Source organism: Petaurus breviceps, unplaced genomic scaffold (genome assembly GCF_028583685.1).
Source record: "Petaurus breviceps papuanus isolate PSGF00001 unplaced genomic scaffold, PetGlider_PUasm1.0 91133, whole genome shotgun sequence".
Lineage (NCBI taxonomy): Eukaryota > Metazoa > Chordata > Mammalia > Diprotodontia > Petauridae > Petaurus > Petaurus breviceps.
This window is the reverse complement of record NW_027187419.1, coordinates 75,039,874-75,066,263: the sequence shown is the minus strand read 5'-3', so window position 1 is coordinate 75,066,263 and position 26,390 is coordinate 75,039,874. Positions and strand designations below refer to the sequence as shown.

Here is a 26,390-nt window from a genome sequence, read left to right as displayed (position 1 = left end):
CAGTATTGAACAATGCATAGACACAACCCTAGTAGCGCCCTCTTTGTGATTAAATGTCTAAACAATTTTATACGGGTACACATTTCCTTAAGGATTATTAGGTGCTATAGAGTAGTGGAAATTGTAAGGGAAAACACACCAGAACATAGGTAAGGGACTTTCTATCCTAGTTGCCAGGCAGATGCCATCACTAGTTGTGGAAGGTTTATCAGTAGATGGTGTGTCATGGGTCTTCAAAGTCATAATTTCCATTCCCAGCCCTGCTCAAGGAGAATTTACCTGACAAAATTCTGATCCTGCTAATACTTTGTACTCCATTTAGACAAATTATAAAAAGAAGTTTGTAAAGGAGAGAGGAAAGTCCAACTATTCCATCATGCTTGAGCCGCCAGAGGTGAAACATGCCATGGAAGTAGCAAAAAACCAAAGCAACGTAAGTATCTTCTTTCCCAGATGGCATTGCTCTGTCATCATCGGAGTTAGGGAAGTGTCTTTCCTCCATACCTTTGCACAAGGGGCCACCTATGTCTTGAACGCACTTTTCCCTCAGTTCCCTTTGGAACATCTCTAGCTTCCTACAAAGTACAGTTTAGTTACCATCTCCTAGAACCTTCCTGATCTAACCTTCTTGAAATTGCCTAGTATTATTCTATATTTACTTACTTATGGGCCAGTTTTTTCCCCTCTTGTAGGGTTTTTTCCTTCCCTTGAGACCTAGGACTGTTTTTGTTTTTTGTCTTGGTCATTTTTGCTTTGTATCCCATCCACTTCACACAGTGCCTAACACTTAGGAGGTGCTGAATAAATACTTGCTGAATTTAATTGAAACTGCTGTAGCAACATGACAGAGTCTATGACTGATTTGTTTGGTAGACTTTTTCTCCTCTAAACTTTTAATTACCTGACTACCCCACTTTCCTAATTTTCAAAATTACTTTTTTTTAACAAGGTTTTATTTTCTCTTTCTCCCAGCCCATTGAGAAATTAAGAGAAAAACAAAATCTTTGTAACAAATATGCCTAGTAAAGTAGGACAAAATTTCTGTATCAATCATGTCCAAAAAAAATATGTCTCATTCGGCATCTTCTTTAAGACAAAAGTATTGGGAATATGTTTTAATTGAAAAGCAAACCACTTCAATTTGCTTAGAATCCAAGAAAAGTATAGTGCTTACCTTGATTGAATGGACTTTTTTTTTTCCTTCTTTGTTAAGATTGCCTACAAAAAAGATGCCAAGGAGAACCTACATTATACCACTGTGGCTGATCGTCCTGATATCAAAAAAGCAACTCACGCTGCCAAGCTAGCCAGTGAGGTGAGTGTGCAGTGCCCATGGCCAGTAAATTATTCAAGACATCTTCAATTATTTGATCTCTTAGTGTTTTGCAAGAAGGATGCTGTTACTCAACTTAACAGTCATTTTGGTTTTGCTTGGTTTAGGTGGAATATAGAGCCAAACACCGGAAGGAAGGCAGTCATGGATTAAGCATGCTTGGCCGTCCTGATATCGAAATGGCCAAGAAAGCTTCCATGCTGAGCAGTCAGGTAATGGTGGCAGTCAGAAGGGAGTAATGGGACCATTGGAAAGACTGTCTGGATCAAAGTTGTTTGATATACCATAGATTCCTACACGTCACTGTAATTCTTTAAGACAAAAGAAAAGCAAGTTTTTGGATGGCATTTCACAACTCTCTTTAAGGCTTAGCTAAGAGATTAATGGAAAGGATGATTAACATTTCTTGTTTTTTGTTTTTTCCTCATAAAGCTACCGGCATTTATAAGGCCTGTTAATCAGTATATGTATCTGTAGCAATTTTCATGTTACAGATAACATTCATTTCCTTGGTACCACTCTTACATATTAGGAGGAATAAAGTTTTTAAAGTTTGTCATGTGGATTTTTTTTTCAGATTTTGACTTTTTTAGCAGGACTCAATCTAATGTTAACCAAACAGGCCTATTGTCCCTTATAACTAGTGTTTGGTCAAGAAAAAGCCAATGTTGAATGATTCAATAGGCACAACCCTATTCTTGCCCTTTTCTATGATTAAATGGCTAAACAAACTTACTTGTGTCTTATTTTCCTAATTAAAATTTGCAACTGCAAAAGGCCCTTTTCTTTTTAAGATGTGATGAGAGAAGATATGATAGGCTTGAAGTAGTACTTGAGTACCACTGTTTCTGTAAAGCCCGGGGAAAGAAACCCATTCCTTGAAGAAAACCTTATTCCAAGAAATTGTATCTTACTAAGTTAAAATAACTCTGATGAGCATCACCCAGATGACCTGATTTGCCCCAGTTACACAACTCATCCAGAAGACCCAAGGACCTCTGTCACAATTTTCACAAATTTCACAGGAGTCGGGGCGGCCAGGTAGTACAGCAAGTAAGAGCACCGGCTCCAGTGTTGAGAAGACCTGGAAATCGAATCCTGGGCTCGGACACTTAGCATCCACCCAGAAACACGCGGCCGTGTAACCTTGAGCAAATTACTTAACCCCAATTGCTTAGGGGTGGCCAGGTGGCTCAGCGAGTAAGAGCACCGGCTCCAGTGTTGGGATGACCTGGAGATCGAATCCCAGGCTCAGATACTCAGCACCACACCCAGAAATAACTGGCCATGTAACCTTGAGCAAGTTACTTAACCCCAGATTGCTTAAAAAAAAAAATTTCACAGGAGTCAAAATATACAGCCTTACTTTTAGAAATTTGGTCACCTAGCTCATAAATCTCAAATTTCTCCTACTCAGCAGCCCCATCAAATGCATGTTAGTCAAGATTTTCATCTTTTTTTTTTCTTAAACACTTGTTCATTTCAGTATAAGATAGATGTAGAACATTTGGAGTACCTTTGGGTATTAGCTATACTCTTAGGACTAATTCAAAAGTGGAATTCCAGTCTTTTAAGTAGTAGATTAATAATTGCAAGTGATAATACCTCAGAAACTAGATTTGAAGCATGGGTGGGATAGAGTAATTAGCTATATTATAAATAATTATACTGATTTGTTTTTAATGTTTTGTCATTTAAAAATTTTCTGGTAGCATTTAAACTTTGTGTGCCATATAAATGCTTATTATTAGTAGAATTTTTTATCAGGAAGACAACAGTTCCAGTGCTATTAAGTTTACATAAGATTTCTTTTTTTCTTATTAATGCTATGTCACAAGTTGAGAGCCAGCATGGAGATTTTGGCCAGCTGAGTAGAGAAGTAGAGGAGCCCTGGGTTCAAATCCTACTCTGATAGAGACACAGACAGACAGACAGACAGACAGCGACAGAAAGAGAAAGACAGAGACAGAGAAATAGATATAGTATGTACTGGCTATGTGACCTCGGGCAAGTTATTTAACCTCTTATTGCCCCCAGGAAGTTATAAAAGTGCAAGGTTATAGAATAGTTGCTGTTCTTCATTAGAAGGGATTTTCTCACAAGGAGTTCATTTCCTATACTAATGAAGTCACAGGTATATACCACATATCATGGGAGACTTCCACTAACATCTTCTTCTGATGACTTATCTGATATGGAGATGACTATGAGTTATCAAAGATTATTCTAGGAAAACATATTCAGAAGGCTTGTCCTTCTTGCACTTGAAAAGGTTAGAGTGTGAGTTAGAGCACAACCTCTACAACTCTAGCCTAAGGACGAGCCTGGTTAAGTTCACAGAGGCTCATCCCTTAAAGACTGGCCATCAGCTGATAAACTTTTAAGGATGACAGCAATTAATTAAACCTTTTGATAAGGTGTGGTGCAATCTGCATCAGCGAAAGGAGTACCTAAAGAGACAAAATCACAATTTTTTAAAAAGTATTAATGGGATTACCAGTGAGTCCTAGAGAACCAACAGGTAAAGTCTGAAATAAATTAAAGTTGAATTTCTAAGATTAGTTAGACTTAACAAACAATAATGGAGAATGCTGAAATTATGTATTGTTTTTAAATTGTCAAAATGGGTTGCCATATAAAATAATGAAATGCAAAGAAGTCAATTTAGTGCTATCTTTTAAAAATAGATTTACTATATTTGAAAAACAGCAACTGCTGTCTTTGCACATAGATTACCCTTCAGTTATAATGAATAGGAAAGTACCAACCTCTTTTTGAGTCGATCCACTCTGGCAGATTTCCCATGAAGGTTTTGCTGAGGTGTTGGCAGGGCTTTGGGTCTTCCTCACAAGGAGATCCCCTGCTCCTGTGCTGTCCATCTGTGTAACGGTGTGTCTCCCTGTTCTGATTGTGCTATCTTGCTGCCTACTCTAGGCGGAATACCTCAAAGGACAAAGGAAGGGGCATGGCGCCGCATCTTATGACACACCCATGATGAGGCACCTTAAGAAAATAAATGTCCTCATCAGTGATGTAAGATTGACTGCCGCAACCAGGGAGTGCCAACTCTTCGTCTTTCTCATTTTCTCTTGGTCTTTGTTGTCGCTAGTCCTAGTCCTGGGGGCAGAGGTTGTATCTGAGGTTCCAGTGACCCAGTTGCACTGTTTTCTTTGTGGCATATGTGTGTATGTTGACAAGTGTAGAATGCGATTGAAGTTTGTCAAAGGAGATCATTCTGCACAAACCCCTTTTTTCCTACTTGAAAATGCACCTCAGTACTGTAGGGTAGCACTGAAGAAAAATTAAGTCTGGCATATAGAAAATAATTGAAGAGGTAATGGAGAAAGGCAGCTAGTAGACTCAACTGGATCCCAAGCTTCTTTGGAGTTGTTGACATTGGTAAAAAAAAAAAAAAAAAGATGATATCAAGATGGATTTACCAATTTTGCAGTCAACTATAGATAAAATATAATCTAAAAAATCAGATGAATTTCATGACCTAGATACTAATTTATTTTAGTATCTGGTCATTGTCATACTACAGAAAGAGGCAGAAAGGTTTAGTAGATAGAGAGCCAGTCTCCAGCATAGTATTAGGTTCAAGTTTCTGATACATCCTGACTTATGACTCTGGACAAGTCACTTAATCTTTCAGTGTCTCAGACTATCGATAGCAGAGTAGTTGCTAACCTACATCAGTAATTGGGAGTTGCCTCACTAGGAATTCCCTACACTAATGAAATTCTAGATCTAAGGTGCCACATTACTACCAAAAAAGAAATAAATTTTAGGAGATTCTTTCATCCAAAATTATCACACCATGGTACTGTCCTTGAATTCCTTGAAGGAGCTAGTAGATTTATGTCTCAATGTAACTAACTATCAAATGGTGGTGATAATAACACCTATCTCAAAGGATTGATGTGAGGATCAAATGAGATAATATTTGTAAAAAGAGCTTAACATAGTACATGACAAGTAATATATGAATATTATATATTAATATGTGGTAGATATTAATATGTAATATTATATATAAATACTATATTAATGCCTATTCCCTTCCTCTCTCTTTTTATTTTATATTCATTGCCATCATCAAGCACTTTGATCTTTTTTCCTTTTTCAAAAGTGACATTCATTGCCAATCAGTTCCTCAAAGGAGGGGATACAGAATGATCAGAGTAAAGTCTTCAGTGAAGCATTAAAAAGATAATGCAAGTTGAATCTTAGGAATTACTTTTCTATACTAACTCTACAAAATTCTAAGTCCCTGTGACTAAAGGATTGAAAAATGGTGGTATTGTAATATATTGAAACATGGGACAATGCAACATCACCTACTGCAACAGTTAATTTGGAAAAAAGGGGGTCTCACCAATACCTGATGTCTTCGTGTTGTTTCGCATGCACATTTTGCATGGTCAAGCACCATTTCTTGTACACATTTGGAATTCCAAGCTTCCCAGGTTTGAAACTATATGCATGCTATCATTCCTTAAAAGGCTCTGGTTCTTATTACGAAGCTCAGAGCAGCAAGGAAAGCAAGCAAAAGCTGGATTTTTATCATGTAGAGTCATATTTATAATAGTGCTAAGAAGTATTAGCCCAATGCTTTAGAAAAGAGGATTATTTTGGTGAACCCTTTGAGAAGATGTGTTATTTTCCTCTATCAGCAGATTCTGGATTACTTTGCTTTTCTGTTTTGTTTTGTTTTATTCTTGAGATTTGTCCTCATTTTTTTCAATCCCTTTTAAGTTATCTTGATTTCTATCTCTTTTGAGGGTGAATTTCCCTTGGTAAGGAGTAGATTCTCAGCAGCAACTAAAAACTTTTTCAAACTAGTGTTTATGCTTTCTCCTTTCAATGTCTGCTTCTCTATGTCATGAGCATTGCATCCTTATTTTTTCTTGTCTTTTCATTATGGATTTATTAAATGTAATCAGTTCTAGATTTCCTAAGGGTCTTGTTCTCTTGGACGCAATTTTTTTTTCTTTGATGCATTAGAATGGTTTCAGTACCTATCTGTCCTGCATTATTCTGATGTTTGTATAGCAACAGGAAAGACAATGCATCACCGTTTAAGTATGAGGCATATGGAATGTGCTAGAGCAGGAGTTCTTAACCTGAGGTCCACAGACCCCCAAGGGTCCCATGCAGAGATTTCAAGGGGGTTGTAAACTTGAATGGGGGAAAAAATCAATTACATCTTTATTTTTGCTAACCTCTAACTGAAATTTTAGTGTTTCTCTAAATCATTAATGTAACAGCAATAATGTCTCTAGGGTTTTATAGGCTTTATCAAAGGGGTCCATGACACCAAAAAAGTTAAGAACTCCTGTTCTAGAGAATGGAATGGAAGAATGGGAAAATCTTTTATGAATGGAGTGTGTGCTAATTATGCATCAGTACATCGTTTACCTTACTAACGAGAAAGTATAGAACCTACACCTACCTATTAATCGACTGATTTTTTTGAAAACAATTTTCTTTTCATCTTTTATTGAATTTATTTATGAATTTATTTGTAGATTTGTACCTGGAATATAAGTAAAGCATACATCTCATTAGTAGCAAGAAAAAAATTAGCTTTTTCTGCCACAACTGGATGGTCTTCTAAGTTCTTAAGTGTTCTCCTTTGGATCCTCTTAGTCATATAGTGGATTCGTTCATATAGTGAATGTCTCATCTTTTTCAGAAAATAACTTCATCTTTTAAATATCCATATTCTTACATGCATTCCAAAAGTATAATTTATGTTACATTAAATATTTCTTTTCCTGGTCTTTCTGTCATAATATTTTGAAGACATTAGTCTAGCTCACTGTATCTTCTTCCCTAAGAACTCTATATTAAATTCACCTTATTGAGGGTTTTACTAACCCTTTTGACAATTCCCCGATTTTCTCTAACAAGACAGAGTTACAATGTCTTTTTCTTCTTGTTGTCAGGATATCCATATTGCTCTGAGTCAAATCAAATTCTGTCCACTTTCTTTCCTGTACTAGGTAAAGGTTATATTTCATGTCAATGGATAATTTAAAAGTGAACTTTAAAACAAACCCTACCTCGTTTGGTCTTATTCTTGACTGCCTACACAACCTAAATCTTTTGTCTTTTATCATTTCACCATTCCTCAGTTTTCAGACTGATTTATATTCTAGAATAAATGGTGTTTGTCTTTTTACATTAGATAAAATACCGAGAAAACTTTGACAAAGAGAAGGGCAAGACACCAAAATACAACTTGAAAGACAGCCAGCTCTACAAAACCATGAAAGATGCCAACAACCTTGCAAGTGAGGTGAGTCCCCTCAACACCACTCTAGACCCTGTTCCACAGTGATGTGTCCTGCTGTGGTTGACATTCAAGAGTGAATAATCTTGGGGTGGCTAGGTGGCGAAGTGAGTAAAGTTCCAGCCCTGGAGTTGGGAGGACCTGAGTTTGGTTCTGGCCTCAGACACTTAACACAAAAAAACTAGCCATGTAACTTTGGGCAAGTTACTTAACCCCAATTGCTCTCCAAAAGGCAAAAAAAAAAATCTCATCTTTCTTCTGAAGCAACTTCAATTTTTTTTTTAATTTTCAGGTTAAATACAAGGCTGACTTAAAGAAGCTTCACAAACCTGTGACTGACATGAAGGAATCTCTGATTATGCACCATGTGCTGAATACAAGTCAACTTGCCAGTTCGGTAAGCTCAATCACCAACTCACAAACCAGTTTGGTTCACCATTTCCTAATAATTTCTCTTTTTGAACTCACTTTTAACCATCCGTATTGCTTTTCCTGTTATTAGGACATCACTTGATGGTGTCTTCTTCCTCTTTTGTCTAATGCATTTTTCTCCTGTTCAATTAGCAACATTAACCTGTGCATTCTCGGTAGAATAACATCTCAAAGGTTTGTAGATATGCTAAAACTTTAAGATGTTTAATTTAACCTTTTAAAAATTAACAGATATGTTTTCTAATTCTAATTTTTTTTTAGAATTCTTTTCCTTCCTTTTTGCTGTTGACTTTTAAAACCTGCTGTTCTCGAAGTCATGTTTCTTGATGACTTTTATACTATTGCTGACTTCCTTTGATTTTAGTTATTTCTTTGGGATTTACCTAACTTTTGCTAAAATGTTAGTATGTTCCCAAAAAATACTAATTTACAGCTCAGTTAAGATCTGCAAACAAAAAAAAAATTTGTTAAAATATTTTTCTTTATCCATCACTCACTTGGGGTGGAGGTATCTTTCTTGACATGTCTAATTTGGATTTAACATGAAATTGGATGAATTTCTGACCTTGGAAGAGGAAGGAAACATAATGAGGGATTTTTCACTGAGGTACTTCTTTCCATCTTCCCCTTCAGTACCAGTACAAGAAGAAATATGAGAAGAGTAAGGGTCACTACCATGTAATTCCTGATAACCTGGAACAGCTCCATCTCAAAGAAGCAACAGAACTACAGAGCCAGGTAAATTGGAAAAAACCCTCACCCTTGCCCAGAGGTAGCTGGGTGGCTCAGTGGATAGAGCATTGGCTTGGAGTCAGGAGCACCTGAGATCAAATCCAGCCTCAAGACACACCTCAGCTGTGTGACCATGTCTGACCAAGTCATTTAGCCTCAGTTTCCTCAACTATAAATGGGGATAACAGCACTTACATCGCATAGTCGTTGTGAGGATCAAATGAGATAATATTTAGTAGTTGCTAATAAATGCTTAAACTCTACACATTCATCTCCCCAGTATAACTTCATCACAGCTGCAGTTTTCTCACCCAAATGGAGATCTCTCATCTCTTGTCAAGCCCCTATGAACTGTTTATAGGAGAAAACAGAGAGCTATGGATTCCAAATTGAGGTTCTTCTTCTGTCACTGACTTTAATCTTTGGAAATGTCTCCTCTTGGTTTGGGTTTAAATTGCTTTACATATAAGAATTCTCACTTTAAAAAATTATAAAACCTCATAGAAGAGATATTTGCACCCAAATGCTATATCACCAGATTCAAGATATGACTGCATATGATCAAATAGGGTTTAGTTAATAGAAACAAACAGTAAGACTTAATCTCACCTCTAATGAATAAAGAGCCTAACTTCTGAGTCATAGATGGGTTTCAATTTTCTACTGACATGAGCGTATGAATCTAAATAAGACCAGACCACTTAAATTCTGTGCCTCACTTTCTCTACCTTTAAAATGGTGAATAATAATACCTGCCCTTCCTACCTCACAAAGATATTGAGAGAGTAATGGAAACAATGTGTGTGAAAGACTTTGACATCTCTGGAAGACAAGTGTGACAATAAGCCGTTTTTCCTGAGACGTCTTTGAGGGTGTAGGCCTGAAGGTTGAGGTCTAACAAAGTACAGAGATCCACCAAAGAAGGCCGTAACCAGATGAAGCTGTTTTGTTGTTGTCACAACTCAAAAAAGCCTTCACTAAAGTATACAGGGGTTGTGTTTGGTGTCAGCTGAGTGTGTCTGCAAAGACAAAATAACAAATCTTTTGATGTACTGAGGAAGTATCATCATTACTAAGCAATTAATATGCAAAATAGCCTTCATTTTGACTTCAACATATATAAGTTTTATGAAAGAGCCCACTTCTAACAATTCATAGAAAAAGAGTGTAATAATAATTTTTAAATCCTTACTGTATTCCTCAGGATTTGCCTCATTCACATTATAGGCCCTATCAAAAATGATCACAATCCAACTATTATATCAATGGGACACTTTTTCCTGAGTTTCCTTGCATCCTAATTCAGTTGAATATTCCACAGTTAATAATTTTATCTTCTTAAAATTAATATACATACTGAATATACCATTGTTTTTTTTTCTATTGTACCTTTCTACTTATTCTTTCAGGACAGCAAGCTAGGTGATTCTTTCAGTGGCTAGAGTCCTGGGCCAGGAGTCAGGAAGACTCATCTTCTTGAGTTCAAATCTGTCCTTCAGACACTTACTAGCTGTGTGAACCTGGACAAGTCACTTAGCCCTATTTTCCTCAGTTTCCTCATCTGTAAAATGAGCTGGAGAAGAAAATGGCAAACCACTCTCCAGTATCTTTGCTAAGAAAACTCCAATTAGGGTCACAAAAAGTTGGACACAACTGAACAACAAAAACTTATTCTATCAATTCAGTGAGTTGAGGCAGAATACTAAGGCCAGACTGGTAATACTGTTTACAATGCACTGAAAAAGGAAGCCTAAATTAGTCTAGCATGAGCTTGTTTAACTCTGTTTTTTTGGGAGTGTGTAGCTATGTCTTATAGGTAGCCAAGTTGGTTTCTTTGGTACATGTGATTCATATATTGGATCCATGGATTCGTATGTTGATGGTCACTATTCCAGAGAGGCTTCTCTAAAAAACATATGTCATCAGCTATTATTTTTTTCTAATGCCCTTTAGTTAAAATTGAGTTCATCCCTAAAAAGAAAGTATCAAGACAAAGGAAAGTAGTGACAGCCTGAGTGTTTGCCACCCACTGACTCGATGAGAAAGTCAAGAAGTATTCATATTTTTCAAGTCTATAATAAAAAATAATTTTGATAATGAGAATACTAATTAAATTATCTCATGGCTATTGATTATTTAGGATTTTAATGATAAAAGTAAAGGCAAAGGAAACAAATTTCTCCCCATTGAAGGTAAGGATATGAGTCTCACAACCTAATCCTTAGGGCTGTAGTTTTTTGCCTACTTTTAAGGAAAACAGGATCTCAAATAATATAATTGATAGCCCTGAGCAGTTATCTTGATGGAAACTTTATAATGAACTCTCTAATACTAGGTGAAGTATAAAGAAAAGTATGAAAAGGAACGAGGGAAACCCATGTTGGACTTTGAAACCCCAACGTACATCACTGCAAAGGAATCTCAACAGATGCAGAGCGGGGTAAGAAATAAGGGAAAATGGGCTCAGATAGATCACGCTCAGAATTGTTTATTATATAGTATGGTTGGGATATTCTTATCAAGTAAATCACTGATGTCCACTCTGAAATCCTGTTATCCTATAATTCAAAATATCCTGATTAATAATAGTTGCCACATATGTGAGGACAGCCATTTTCCAAAAAAAGCAAAAATATAATAAAATATCATTAGTACTGAATACAATTTAATGTTTTTGACTGAATCAGAAGATTCCCCTGGGAGGGATATATATCAATAAAGGCTGGTCCTTTGAAATCTCCCACCCACAAAAGCTTCCACAAAGGAAATCAATAGCTGCTTATTGAGTTTTCCATTTTAAGGAGAAAACTCTAAATTACAAAAATGAATTTACTTTGCCAGAAATTGCCTCTTAGTTAGGATAAAAGTAGATAATATTTGTCTTGCAAGCCTTAAGGTGCTATATAAATTCTTCTGTTACTATTCTTTATTCATATAAAGCAGTAGGCATTTGATATTGTAGATACAGTCATAAAAAGCCTTGAAATTCTGTCATTTTCAGTCACGGGGGAATCTAACTTGCTGCTCTTCAACAGGGTAAATGCATTCTAATCTTATTTTTAAATCTGCAAGACCCAGATTCATGAAGCAGCCCCATTATCTCATGGATTTTTAGAATATCAGCACTAGAAAACATTTTTTGGCCATGTTGCATTTTCACAACTATAAGCAAAAGTGTTTTTAATGGAACTACAAATTTGTTTAAAATGGTTCTACTTGACATAATCCCACATGATTGAAAGTAAATCTCAAAAGAGTAACAAAGTGCTTCATTTCCATTCAAAATTTCCTCAACCATCAAATGAGAGGATTGGACTAGAATTTTGTTATCTTGTTGAGTGAGATTTAGGAGTCATCGTTAGAGTGGTTAGATAATCAATTCTGAAATCAGGAAAGCCCAAGTTAAAGGGCAATGCATAGACAGGATGACTATGATGGGGAACCAGGGCTTATGCTCTCTCTGCCATAAAGGTCTTAGGAGATTTTCACATTCCAATCCTTTAAAAAAATTTGTTCTAGTAATAAAACATATTTAATAGGGAAATAATTAGAAGCAAATTACTCAGAAGTACATAGATTGCAGGAAAATAGAAAAGGTTACCTTCCAGAGGCAGGGTACACATCTGCACGTGATGCATCATGATTTGGTGGCCACAACCAAGTTGCTTAATGTTGCAGCATCCCTAAGCAATCCTTGTAGAGATCTACAAGGCTGGAGGGTAACTTTATGTAGAACTATAGGGTTTATAAAGCATATTACAAATATTATCTAACTTTATCTTAACTAGGAGGTAAATTCTGCCAACGTAAATCTATTTCTGTAATTTTGAGTTTTTCCCTTAAAATAAAAAGTTCATTAAACACCTATTGATTTCCTTTGTAGAGGCTTTCATGGATGTGAGATTTCAAAGGAATAAGCAATTCTCTAAGGTTATAAAGTATAGATCTGCATCAGTTCTGGCAGATTCTATATGAAGATTTCCCCACACCAATGAAATCACTGAACTGACCCAAGAATAATGTTTCTTTTTTTGTTTTGTTTTGTTTTAAATCAGGTGATGAAGCTCTAACTTTAAAAAATAAATAAAAGAAAGAAAACCTTCCCTATCAAAATCTGTCCTAAGAAAAAATTCTGATGTTAAAAATGCATACTTTGTTGCTTTTCTCGTGGCTATTTGTATTTTAAATCTTATTTCTTATTATAGAATAAAAGGTATTGTTTCCACTTAATGTGTATAGAAAGAGTCCAAGGGGCAGCCAGGTGGCAGAGTGAGTAAGAGCACCGGCCCCAGAGTCAGGAGACCTGGGATCGAATACGAGGTCAGATACTTAGCACCCACCCAGAAATAACTGGTCGTGTAACCTTGAGCAAGTTACTTTACCCCAATTGCTTTAAAAAAAAATAGAGTAAGGGAGACATTTTGAGGTGTAAGTGGGTCTCTTGCAAAACCCAGGAAATCATATATTGTAAGTGACAAATAAAACTTCCTATCAGTTAGACTAGCCTTGGTCAAAATCTTATTATATTTGTATGAAGTAGATGTTTGGTAACCCTGGGTTTCTTCAAAACCTATTTCTTTCTCCTGGCTAACTTTTTCCCAGTAAAAAGAGAAATGTTCTGATAATTGTTTACCATTGATCAGAAATACTGTCAAGCCTATGCTTATTTGTTACAAGAAATTTGGGGCTTTTTTTTTCTAATTTGAGGGTTGGGGGAGGAATAAGGTAGACCCCCAAAAAATAAAGAAAAAAAGGAAAAAGAAAGTGAAAATAAAGAAAAAATTATTATTAAAGCATTTTTGATTCACAAAAAAAAGAAAGGAGGTCAGAAAGAATCACAAATAGGACAACTTTGCAAGTTATATGTTGATTTTTTATATAATTAAAAAGAAAAGCACTCTGTACATAATAGTTGGTGTTTTATGTATTAAACTTCTGTACTAGCATGGACATGGAAATGTTCATTTTATCTGATATTGGTAAGTTCAGAATTTTTAAAAATACATTTCAGGAAATGCTTCACAGAAATGTTGTCTTTAGTCCATATATTGAAGGGAAAATGTTACTTTTTCTTAATTATTTTTCTTCCCATCGCTAAGGGGGGGAAATCAACATAAAGATTTGCTTTTTGACTTTTTTCTCTTTCTACTCATATTAGAAAGAATATAGAAAGGACTATGAAGAGTCCATTAAAGGCAGAAACCTTACTGGCCTGGAGGTTACACCAGCTTTATTACATGTCAAATATGCCACCAAAATAGCAAGCGAGGTAGCAATTCCTTGGTCTTTTCTTCCTCTATTGATTCAAATAATTCCATAATTCCACTAATGACACTCATCAACGTGTTCTTTCACCACTTAACTCTTGGTGTTTCAAGTTGTATCTTCTTGTGCTTGATTCTTCTGCCTAATCAATTATCCATGTTAATTCTTCTAATTGTTTAATTGACTATCCCATAAATGTATGTAACTTTTCAAACTATTTTTTCTTTCCTTTTAACACCATCTGATGGTTTGCCCCATGCTGTGGTCCACATCTTCATTAAATTCTAATAAATTTTATGTTTTAAAACTTAAACTTTTTTTTCTTGGTTTCTCAGTTAAGAGAAATATTCCTGGCTCTCTTGGCAGTTTTGTTGGTCTTATTTTTGTAATGTAGAAAGAGTACAGGAAAGATCTAGAGGAAAGCATCCGAGGAAAGGGTCTCACCGAAATGGATGACACACCTGATATGCTCCGAGCAAAGAATGCAACTCAGATCCTCAATGAGGTAGCCCCACAAACCTCCCAAGATCTAACAAATCTCATCTGATTCTCACCTTCCCCTTTGAAACATTTTGCTTTACATAGAATGTACTACCATGTTTGACTTAGAGGAATTAATGCTGTTCAGAAGAGTCCAACACAGTGGTCAAAGTTTTACTAAAAATCTTCTCCATTTCTATTGTACATTGTTGTTGTAGCAGCCTGATCAGTTTCTTCATCTTATAAAATCTGCACTACCCTCACAGACTTGTGAGGATAAGATGATATCATGGGCATAGAGGATTTTATAAAGCTTGAGTTGTTTTATATAAATGTTAGTTTCTTATATCACTACTGTATGTTATAGTATAAGATACTGCAATATACACTGGCTATTATTTCTAAGTCAATACACATTGTAGAAATCTTAAAAGAACATATCTATAGTCACTGAATCCCATTATCTGGTACAGACCCAGGAAATCAGTTGATTTTTCTAAAATCCATTATTTTCTTCTACAGAAAGAATATAAGAGAGACCTAGAGCTTGAAGTCAAAGGACGAGGTCTGACCACCATGGCAAATGAAACTCCAGATTTCGTGAGGGCCAAGAATGCAACAGATATTGCTAGCCAGGTTAGTGTAATGTTCAGGGCTCCTGGATCCTCTTGACTCCAATTTGCCAAGATGCACACATTATAAACATACTTGTGGAAAGATATTTATACCCGAAGTCAGGAAACCTGGGTTCTAATTCCAGTTCTGACATTAACAAGATGGGCAAATCTACCTCACTGGGCCTCAGTTTTCTCATCTGAAAAATGAGAGGATTGGACTAAAATGATCTATAAGACCCCTTCCAGCTGTTGGGATTCTCTGATTCTAGAAAAATGTTTTCATTCTTGCAGCACTCCCAAGAGTCTCATGGGTAGTAAAATGAATATTATTTTATTGCCTAACAGACATGAATAATTTCTTTATTAATGAATGTTTGCTGAGCTAGTAGAAGGATTAGCAGTTCCTTTTCCTCTTTCCATCTCTCATTTCTGACTCACAGAATGTACACCCTCATTATAAAGGGCATAGAGCCTAGGATGGTCCTACCAGATGCTGTCCTCAGTGTGCCCACTTACACAGTATCCTTTTGGGGTCTTCTCTCTCTTTTATTGGAAGGAACTCTGACTTCCCTAGTGATGCCCACTCCACATCAATCTGTTCCTTCCTTTTTACTCTCCAGAGATTATTTATATTTATATATAATATTTACATATTACTACAGCATTCATTGTTTTGTACCAATCCTCTGGTCATCTCCTACACATAGATCCTTTTTCTCAGCTATATTGTAAAGTCTTTTACTCCCTTTGATTTTTCCATAGTTCAGTGCTTCAAGCAGAATAGAAATAAATATGGGCTTATGAATGAATGAATCTCTTGATGTATAAATTTGTATCATTTTTAAGTAAAGCAGAAAATCTGTTTTCAAGACCTTTAAAGCACATACCACCAGTTTTCTTTCTTTTTCAGATTAAATATAAGCAGTTGGCAGAAATGGAAAAAGCCAATTTTACTTCTGTTGTTGATACTCCAGAAATAATTCATGCTCAGCAAGTCAAGAACCTTTCAAGCCAGGTGAGGACACTGGAAAAAAATCACAATGTAATGTCAGGGAAAACAAAGCAAAAAGCTATTCCTGGTTCATTTCTATAAATTCCAAAAATAGCATTTTATACGCAAGGTTTTGTAACATAATAAAGAAAAAGGAATATAATGTAACATAAGTTTGGTTGAGATTTAGAATTTCTTTTGTCAGAATTAAACAGATTAAATCAGTAGAAAAGCATTTTAAATCTTGATATTTAGCTCTAGTTATAGTCTAGATAGTCAGCTCTAGTTGCTATCAATAACAACAATAATAATTGTGAAAATCCACAGAACTAGTAAAAGGAAATGGAGTTCTCACTCATAAAAAAAAAAGTTGTTGCTTTTTTTTTAAGCCAACAATGTAAAAACTGATCCTCGAAAGTGGAGCTTTCTAATTAAGCTACTAGGAAATAAGAGTATGCTAAGCCTCTATATCCCTCTTTTTTTTTTTAATCAGAAACCTCCATGATATTCTCACTACAATGTCTTATTCACCTATACCTCCCATAGTCCTATCAGCTTTGCACATGGGTAATCTTAGATATATTTGGGAAGCTTCAGTGTTTCTGCAGGAGGCTTGCTTATTTCTGCCATATCCCTAGATTCAGGTCTATTTCCGTCAAAACCACAAAGCTGGATTTACTTGTTTCTCCTCACTTCTTAACTCAGTCTTATCTGGGACTTGTTTCTGGCCTCATATCTTATCTATATTGTCATGCCATTCTCCTCCAGATGTGATCAGATGTAAATCACAGTCACACCATACAACTGTTGTGTGTTTTCAGCCAAATACCTCCTAACCTCTAAGGAAGATGCAATTTAATCATTTTTTCACCTAAGGTCCAATAGTCTTAACAGAAGCCCCGTCTGGGTTGCCTTGCTGATGGGTTCTTCTTATTGTTATCTTTGAATGAGCTAAACTTTTAAAAATGCCTCATTAATGCTTTTTTTATCTCTGTCTTTCACTACCCACTAAACTACCCCCCTCACCTCTACCTCTCCAAGCAGAAGCCCTCCCTTGTAATAAATAAACATAGACAAGCAAAATAAATCAATGAATGTCATATTGGAGAAGGCATATCATATTGCTTTTGAGTCGATTTCCTTTCTATTAAGAGATGGTAAATACATTTTATTATCAGTCAGCTAGATGAGATAGAGTGTTGGACCTAGAATCAGGAAGACTTGAGTTCAAATCCCACCTCAGACACTTACTGGGGGGGTCTCTCTTATCTTCAGTTTCTTCATCAATAAAATGTTGATAATGATGCCAGGCACTTCATGAGACTGTTGTAAGGATAAAATAAGACAACAAATCTTGGAGTGTACATTCTAGCTATGCTTATTATCAGATTTTTGAAATCACTATTGTTCACTACTCAGAGTTCTGAGGTTGTGAAAAGTTGTTTTTCTTCTTATTGTTGTCATCATGTAATTATTCTTCTGGTCTTGATCATTTTACTCTTCATAAGTTTGTACAAGTCTTTCTATGTTTCTCTGAATCTACCATTTCTTATGGCACAGTAATTTTCCATTAATTTCCTATATCACAATTTGTTTATCCATTCCACAATGGATTTTTTCACAATTCTTTGCTACACTAAAAAGTGCCGCTTTAGAATTCTTGTACATGAGAACCAGAAATCCCATCCTTGGCCTCCTTGGGATATATATGCCAAATAGTAACTCTCATAAACAACTTAAAACTTAAGTTGGAATGTAACACAACATAATTGTTATTAATATAGATTCTTTGTTATTGTTTTATTAATATATTTTGTTTTGATATAATGATCACTTCTCAGTAAATAATTCATTTCTTCCCTTTAAAAATCCATCCCTTTCTCCCTAAAAAAATTCCTAGATAACACAAGTATAACAATCATTGCAACTTTCCATTCTTATAGTATGACTTATAAAACATATATAATGATATGGTTTTTTCTAGAGGAAACAGATAAACTCTTAGCACAGTAGTGACCAGATTCATTCCCCACAACCACCCCAGAAATTTGGTGAAACAAAAGGTTAGTGCCAGAAAGAGACCAAACTAAAATAACATGGAGGTAAGGTAGGGATAAGTCTGTATTAATCTCTTTTTCCTTCACTCTGGAGCCTCCTTTCCTTCTTCCTGTCTTGTTATTAGGTTTAATAGTTTAGCAGCTAGTTAAATATATAACACTTGTTTATGTATAGTGACTAGATTTCAAGGTACTCAAATTTTATGGGCCCAACTTTGACCATCTTTGTTGGTCAGTCTTCCAGTGGATTAAGGACTAAGAATATGCAAAGACATACTCTCTTAGACAGGTGTCCTCCCTGGATCTATACAGAAGCATAAAAGCACAGCAGTAGACACACTACCTACCCTACACAATTCTATGAAGACATGTGCTCTGCTTATTATGAAAGTTTGAGCTTGTAAGATTCAATAGCAGGACAATAGAGGTAAAGAATCAGAGTCTGAATCCTAGCTTTGGCAATGAACTACCTGTGTGACTTTAGGCAATTCGTTTAACTTTTCTGGGTCCCAGTTTCTCCATCTATAAAATAAGGGAGTCGGATTAGAGAAACTCTGAGATACCTTCCAGCTCTGACGTCGACGATCCTATGAACCCCTATCACATCAGGCCATCTTAAGGGTCCGTTATTATATCATGTAGATCTGTGCTGCTCACACTCTTTGAATGTGTTTTCAGAAAAAGTACAAAGAGGATGCAGAAAGGTGTATGTCCTACTATGAGACAGTGCTGGAGACCCCAGAGATACAGAGGGTGCGAGAGAACCAGAAGAACTTCAGCCTTGTATGTGTTTAATTCACTCCAAGTCCATTTGGTTTGATTATACTTGTATTTTATAAGATGGAAGGGAAAGTGGGGGATGGGAGGATAAGAGGGAGGAGCCTTGGTGAGTAGTGACAGTGATCCAAAAAAGGGAAGAAAAAACATCTCTAAAACTTTAGGAAAACACTAAAGATGGGAAAGGACAGTTCAGAAGGGAACACAGGCAAGAGTTTTGTTACTGTCCTAGTTCATGCACACTTTTAAAAGTCAACACGCACTTTAAAGAACCTAGTAAATAAGACATTCACAGTTTCATAAGCAATCCTCTTTTCTGTTCTTTGTTTACTGAAATGTTTGTGTTTCTTAATGTTTGCTAAGCTCATAATTTTTAAAAAGGATTTCTTTTTTAAAGTACAGTACCAACACACTTAAAGTTAAGGCCCAAATGGGCATCTGGGAAGATTTTATGATTATTATTCTCCTGTTAAGATTGGGCCCAATGACCAATTTCTGTCTCTTATCCCCCTCTAGAAAACAAGGGCCAGTGTTCAGGATCATTTTCTAGATTGGAGATGATCACAAATTCCAAAAATAAAGGTCAAGCAGAAATTTGAAGTTTTCCCTTCTCTTAATATTTTTATTTCTTTAAATATAAATGTTTACCATCCTGTGTCAGGGATGGCCTATCTTTGTCCAGTCTGAGATTTAGCTCTAGGCAACAGCTGGCTTTGTGTTGGATGTGTGTGTTCCACAGGCTCCCCAACATTAAACCAAAATCTGATAATAAATTTCCCCCCAGAAATTCTCCCTAAAGATTTTTTTTTCTTTTTGTTAAGATCAGTGTTTCTCAGATATTTTCCAGGCATAAAGGACTTATCTTAGATTTGTTTTGTTTGTTTATTACAAGAACCAGGCCTACCCAACAATGCTTAAATAGTAACTAGGTGTTTATTTACTCTTTCTTCATAGCTCCAATACCAGAGTGATCATAAAAACGCTAAAGGAAAAATTACAGTTGTACAAGACACGCCAGAAATACTGCGTGTTAAAGAAAACCAAAAGAATTTCAGCTCGGTATATTTATTTTGTTTTCCATTTCAATGCTAACCTAAGTAATTTCAACCTCCTTTTAGGAAAATTTATCTGTAATGATGCTAATTTCCTAACGTTTTAAATAACTAACCCCTTACTACCCTACCTGATACCAATAATTGATAGTGGGATAACCAAACTTCTTACCTAAGCAAGCTCCATCAAAGAACATCTAAAGTCACTGAAAAGTTCTAACCAAATAACTTCTTTTAAATCCCAAAGCAGTAACCATGTGGTCTCTGTTTTTGTCTTGTGGCCAATCAGTTGAAATCCTCTTTGATGCTGTCTACTATTAGTGTCCCTGGCCCCAAAAAGTCACTTTTAAAGTATGGACATGTTGCATCTGTCTTGACTTCATTTGTGTTTCTCAACGTGGATTTTGTGTTCCGTGTGGAGAATGAAGTTCAGCATTGTTCAGGCCTGTGCTGACCACGTATTTATTTGTGTAGTCTGGGGGCTGAAGTCTGACTGGGGTGAATCCTTTCCTGGACACCTCCTTAGCCCTGGATGGGGTATCCCTTCCCCAGATTACTTTGTGTTCGTCTTGAACATGTTATCTTCCGCGTTGGAATGTTTGCTCCTTGAGGGGTCAGAGACCCTCTTCTATTTCTATCTAGCACTCAGCATGGTGCTCTGCAAATAGTAAGCATATAATAAATGCTTTTTCCTCTATTCATTCACCCATTTATTCGATAGAATGTAAGATTCTTGAGGGAGGGGCAATTTCACTTTTGTTTTATCTTCAGAGCCTAGCATGACTCCTCCCACACAGTAAATACTTGTTGGTTTTTTGAATGATTGGATTTTTGTTGAGTAGCTAAGAAAAAACAAAACTGACTACCAAAGCTGTCAGCGTAATACTATTGCTTTGTGCTGAGGCTACACAGGCCTATGGAAGTTCTCTGGACTCCACAGAAACCTTCTTCTAGTCATTCTGCAGGAAGAGGTGAGATTCCACTTTTTCCCGTGGTAACACTGTCCTTGTTCTGAACAACCAGGTTTTATATAAAGAAGGCATCTCTCCCGGGACGGCTATTGGAAAGACCCCTGAGATGATGAGAATCAAACAGACACAGGATCACATTAGTGCGGTAAAGATAATGATTTTATACCAATTTCTCCAATCCCTTTGATAAGTCACATGGTTCGCTAAGCAGCACTCATAACTGATGTGAATAGGAACAACACAATTGGAAAAGGGGTAGTCGGGGAATCCTCCTGATTTGTTGGACTGGAACCTCTCCAGTAGATCTATGTATGCACGCTGATTCCCTAGCAAGGGACACTGATCAGCTCCAGGGCTGAAGGACTTGCACTTTCAGATAAACATTGACACCCCTCACCAGGAACTGACACTAATGAGGGATTTTGTTATTCCAAAGGACAAATCCTTCAGCATTCGCTCTGTTAGGGCATATGCCCATCCCCATGGAGCCAGCATGTATGTCCAACTTCATAGAAGGGTCCCCTAATTACTCCCCTTATACAGTTCCTGTTCAGCTCAGCTACTTATTCTCTCTGTAGCCTTACATTAATGCACTTACCCTCTCTGGGCCTCAGTTTCCTCATCTGTCAAGTGAGGATATAAGACTAAATGGCCTCTAAGGTCATTCCACGCTCTAAATCTGATAATCTATTACTCATAAATTGAGATTCTCATGGTGGCCACCACTGGTCACCATCCGATTGGCAGAATTCATATTCATAATGCAATTAAACTCTTGTTGGTTTGCTTAAAGCAAAAACAGTTTTATTAATGTTTAAAGTGGTAAAAGATTTTAAACAAAGGATAGCTCTGAAGATGAGTTATCAAAAAGTTGAATGGGAGGGGCAGTTAGGTGAGTAGAGCACCAGCCCTGGAGTCAGGAGGACCTGACTTTAAATTCAGCCTCAGACACTAATCACTTACTAGCTGCGTGACCTTGGGCAAGTCACTTAAATACAATTACCCTGCCTTCCACCCTCCAAAAAAAAAAAAAGGTTGAATGGGCAGCCTCAAGGGCAGACATTTATGACTGATGTTATAGTGAGGATTTGAGAAGAACTGCTGGTTAAACTCGATAACCCCTGGCACTCCCCTTTCAACTCCAAGATTCTACGAGGTTAGAAGGAAGGATTTTCTTTATTGAACATCTTTTCTTTATTTCTTTTCTTTTCTTTTTTAAAGAAGAATGCATGTCTGCTATGGATAGCTTAGGTATGGTACTATGATGAGATAGGTCAACGGACTTGGTGATCTCTGAAAGTTCCCTTCTGGCTCACTGGACCTGTGTTTATGACATCATATTTGTCTCCTAGACCTAGCTTTTCTTTTGTGAAAATGAGTTTGGGGGGAAAGTGGGGGAGGTACATGATCTTTAATATACTTCCAGCTTGAAGATGCTATAAATTTAGGAGTGCCAAGCTGGAATTAATTGGATTAATAGACTTCTATAGTCTATTAGCCAGAAACCAGTCTTGGACAGAATACATGCGACTAACATGTACTGTCATTTATTTCCCATTTGTGTTACTACAGGTGAAATACAAGGAAAATATTGGACAAGGAACCCCAATTCCTGATCTTCCTGAAGTGAAACGTGTCAAGGAGACACAAAAACACATAAGCTCGGTAGTGGCTGATACATTCTGTACTTATTTATATAACTGTCTCTTTTTATTACCAGGTAGTCTATGTCTTTCATCACTAAGGGTTGCATTCTATGGGAGCACAAGTACAATTCAACTTAAGGTGGGAGTCAGACAGACCAAAAACATTCTCTAGCGAGATAGTAGTATAGGGAATGCCAACTCCAGAGTCAGAAGAACCCTGGATTTGAATCTGGGTTTTGACACACACTAGGTGTATAACCCTTTGTAAGTCATTTAACTTTCTGAGTGTCAGTTTCCACGTCTGTAAAGTGGGAATAATAGTACCTACTTCCTAAGGCTATGAAAAATGAACTTTGTGATTTCTGATAATGATGATTTTATGTTATCCAATGACCATACAAGGAAGTTTTTGAGACTTGTTTGAAGTCATGCTTTTGGTTCTAGCATCAAGGCTATTATTACCCATATTAATTCTGTTTTTTAAGTTGACTATCCCATATATGGGTGACCTTGAGCAAGGCAATTTATTTCTTGGGGACTTGATTTCTTCATCTGTAAAATGAAAAAGTTGAAGTAGATATTATTATCTAAAGCCTATTCCAAGTCTAACTCTCTTTGAGCCGTGATCTAAAAACTCCAATTTATACAATAATTTATGTCATCGATAAGGCATTCAGAACAATTATATACAATTAGATGTATAATTGCTACTAGTCCAGTTTTAAAGGTCAAGAAACTAAAACTCAGAAAAGTGAAATGAGTTACTCAGGGTGTCTCAGACAGCAAGTACAATATGGAGTATACAGTAGGGACTCAAATACCAGTCTTCCAACCCCAAATCCAGTGGCATTTTCCCTATGCCATGCAGCCTCTGGACATGTTTTGTTTTGTCTTATTTTTCTCTCTTGCAAGCTATTGGATCACCCTCCTAGAGTTCTTCTCTGCCTATATCCCCAGCAGGGTGAAAAAAAAAAAAGGAACATTTCTATTAATAACCCAATGACTTTAGAATAAGCACATTAGGATTCTTTAGGTTTTCAAAGAGTTAATACTTCTTGTAGGTAAAAGGAAATGGATCTGGGTTAACAAAATAGCGGAAAATAGAGAATTTACAAACCCCCAAAGTCTTTAAAAAGTCAATACTCCTCGCCCCCTTCTCTGCAATATGAACAGAGATAGCTTGATCTTTGACAGCATTTTTTCCTGAGGTGTTCTCCAATTTCCCTTGCTCCCAAACAAATGGTAGATTTTCCACTTATACAAGAATTCCAAAAAGATAATTTACATCATTGTTCAACCTCATTAGGTTACACAGTGAACAAAGTAAACTTAAATCATGTTAAATATTGCTTTAAAAAAATAGGTTTCCCTTTTTTTAATGGGAAATTTTGGTAGCGGTGGTATCTAACAGTCAATTATAGGTTGCACTGTACAGAATAAACTTGAGTTCCGCCTCCAGGGGAAAAGTTTTTCACTGATCATTGACAACAGCAAATTAATAGATGCTTTTTCTCCAAGACAGTAAAACTGAGGTTAATTTTTGAAAGAGAAATAATTCTTTAATAAATTTTTTCTCCAGTTTAAATATATTTGAATGATAAAATGTTTTTGCAAATTAATTTTCCTTCCTGATATCCACACTAACTTAATGATTTTTAAGGACTAATCATCTTACTATCATTTTGGGTGTCCTCCTTATATTCTACAGGTTATGTACAAAGAGAACTTGGGGACAGGCATTCCAACCACTATCACTCCAGAGATGGAGAGAGTCAAACGCAATCAAGAGAACTTTAGCTCGGTATTTGTAAAAACAAGAAACGACACCCCCCCCCCCTTTAAAAATTTACCATCATAACTCACCCTTTTAAAAAAAAGTAACAGCCTAACCGTGGTGCTGTGTGTGTGTCACCATCTGACCGAAACCACCTAGATGACACCTAGTGACTCATTTTATCCATTGAGCCTTAACATTGTGGGTGACTGACAAGTGTGAAAGACCCTAGTGAAATTAACATGGAATTCTTCATGATTGCTTACATCACATAACTCAACTTTCTCATATCATTTATAATCCAAAGAATAATTACCACCATAAAATTCATCTTCATAATGTGTGGAATAAAATGTAAAAAAACTATACTCCTACTAAATCCAATTAACTAAAACAAAAACAATCCCTCCTCCTCACTCCTGTCTTCTTCACTTCCTGAATTATGGTGCCTGTGTTGAGTGGGTTTATTTGGGTGCTGTCTTATATCTCACAGGTATTGTACAAAGAAAATTTGGGGACTGGAACCCCAACACCTATTACTCCAGAGATGGAGAGAGTCAAACGCAATCAAGAGAACGTTAGCTCGGTATTTCTTAGGGGGGGCCAAAAAGTTCCCTTAATATCATGCTAAAAATAACCCTAACCCTTGACAAATATCTTCTCCCTGTAAAATAACTAAGCACAAAAAAATAGGGGAAATGTTACCAAATAATACTTAAGATTTCAGTCTAAATCTAATTTAATATACATACATTATCCAGTTCTGGTGTGAAATTTTAACCATAGCTACCCAACATATATATATTTATCATTGCCCTAAAAAAAAAAAAACCAGTTACTCTAATGTTTCCTGTTTTCTATAAATAACAGTAGATGTTTCTAACATGGTGTTTTCTTGTGCTGTGAAAGTCTAAAGTCTAATATTTCTGCTAAAGAAAAAAAATTCAAATTTTACTTGTATTCTTTGTTACCTTGTCAGATGCTTTCCTTGTGATTCACAGGTCCTTTTGGGAGACCGTGATTCCCAATCAATATTCAGAATACTTCACCCAGAAATGTGAATCTCCAGGTCTTAGTCTTTCATATGGAATGGCTCCTACAACCACACACACAAGATGCTTATATACTGATATTGTCTTTGTTTGGAACACTCTGGAGTCTACAGAAAATATGTGGCTAATATTTTTTGCTTTTCTCCTCCACATTTCTCTATTCTTAAATAAGGAATAGACTCTAACCTATGTCTTAGACACACTGTGCCTGGAGCATAATAGGCACTTGACAAACACTTATTGCCTGACTGGCTACTTCATCTTTCTACCCATTAGTAATTTGTGCTCTATTTTCCTCAACAATTAAAGGCAAGCAGGTATAGTGAAAAGAACACTTGACCAGGAGCCAGGAGACCTTGATTCAAGGTCTGGTTCTGTCACTTACTACTTGTGTGACCTTGGGCAAGTCACTTCACTTGTCTGAGATTGTTTTTCATCATTTATATAATAAGGGGGCTGAACTAGGTGATTACTGAGCCCTTTCTAGTGCTGACATCTATGATTCCAAACTCTGAGCCTGTCCAGAAAGCTGGCTAATACATAGTCAAGGCATTGATTCGATGCCCTTAGCTTGGCAACTGCACAAACCCCCGTATCAATCTATCTCACTGGAAATGTATGCCAGAAATGGCTGTATGCAGGGGTAAAAGCACTGATGAGACAAACTTTAGAATAACCCAAGTAGGGGCCTTTTTTCAAATCTGTTTGAGTGACTGCAAATTCCCTTTGAATGATAGTCCCTGAAGACAAACCTAATCTGCCCTGCACATGGTACTGTGCTGACGTGACTGTTGATGCTTTTTTGTGCTATACAGGTGTTGTACAAAGAGAACCTTGGCAAGGGAACCCCTTTACCGGTCACTCCTGAGATGGAGAGAGTCAAACACAATCAAGAAAACTTTAGCTCGGTATT

The 26,390-nt window shown here is 36.4% G+C and overlaps 1 protein-coding gene across 1 annotated transcript in view; it reads left to right on the top strand.

The window, feature by feature from the left end:
• NEB (nebulin) overlaps positions 1-26,390 on the top strand; it is a 231,362-nt gene that overhangs the window by 190,937 nt on the left and 14,035 nt on the right. The window contains 19 exon segments of the mRNA XM_069080869.1: positions 323-433; positions 1,214-1,315; positions 1,441-1,545; positions 7,527-7,637; positions 7,924-8,028; positions 8,697-8,801; positions 11,131-11,235; positions 13,954-14,064; positions 14,455-14,565; positions 15,063-15,176; positions 16,068-16,172; positions 18,884-18,988; positions 19,937-20,041; positions 21,058-21,150; positions 22,578-22,670; positions 24,360-24,452; positions 24,919-25,011; positions 26,293-26,386; positions 26,389-26,390. The exon segment at positions 26,389-26,390 is cut by the window's right edge and continues 51 nt beyond it. Of these exon segments, the coding sequence (XP_068936970.1) occupies positions 323-433; positions 1,214-1,315; positions 1,441-1,545; positions 7,527-7,637; positions 7,924-8,028; positions 8,697-8,801; positions 11,131-11,235; positions 13,954-14,064; positions 14,455-14,565; positions 15,063-15,176; positions 16,068-16,172; positions 18,884-18,988; positions 19,937-20,041; positions 21,058-21,150; positions 22,578-22,670; positions 24,360-24,452; positions 24,919-25,011; positions 26,293-26,386; positions 26,389-26,390 (1,863 nt within the window).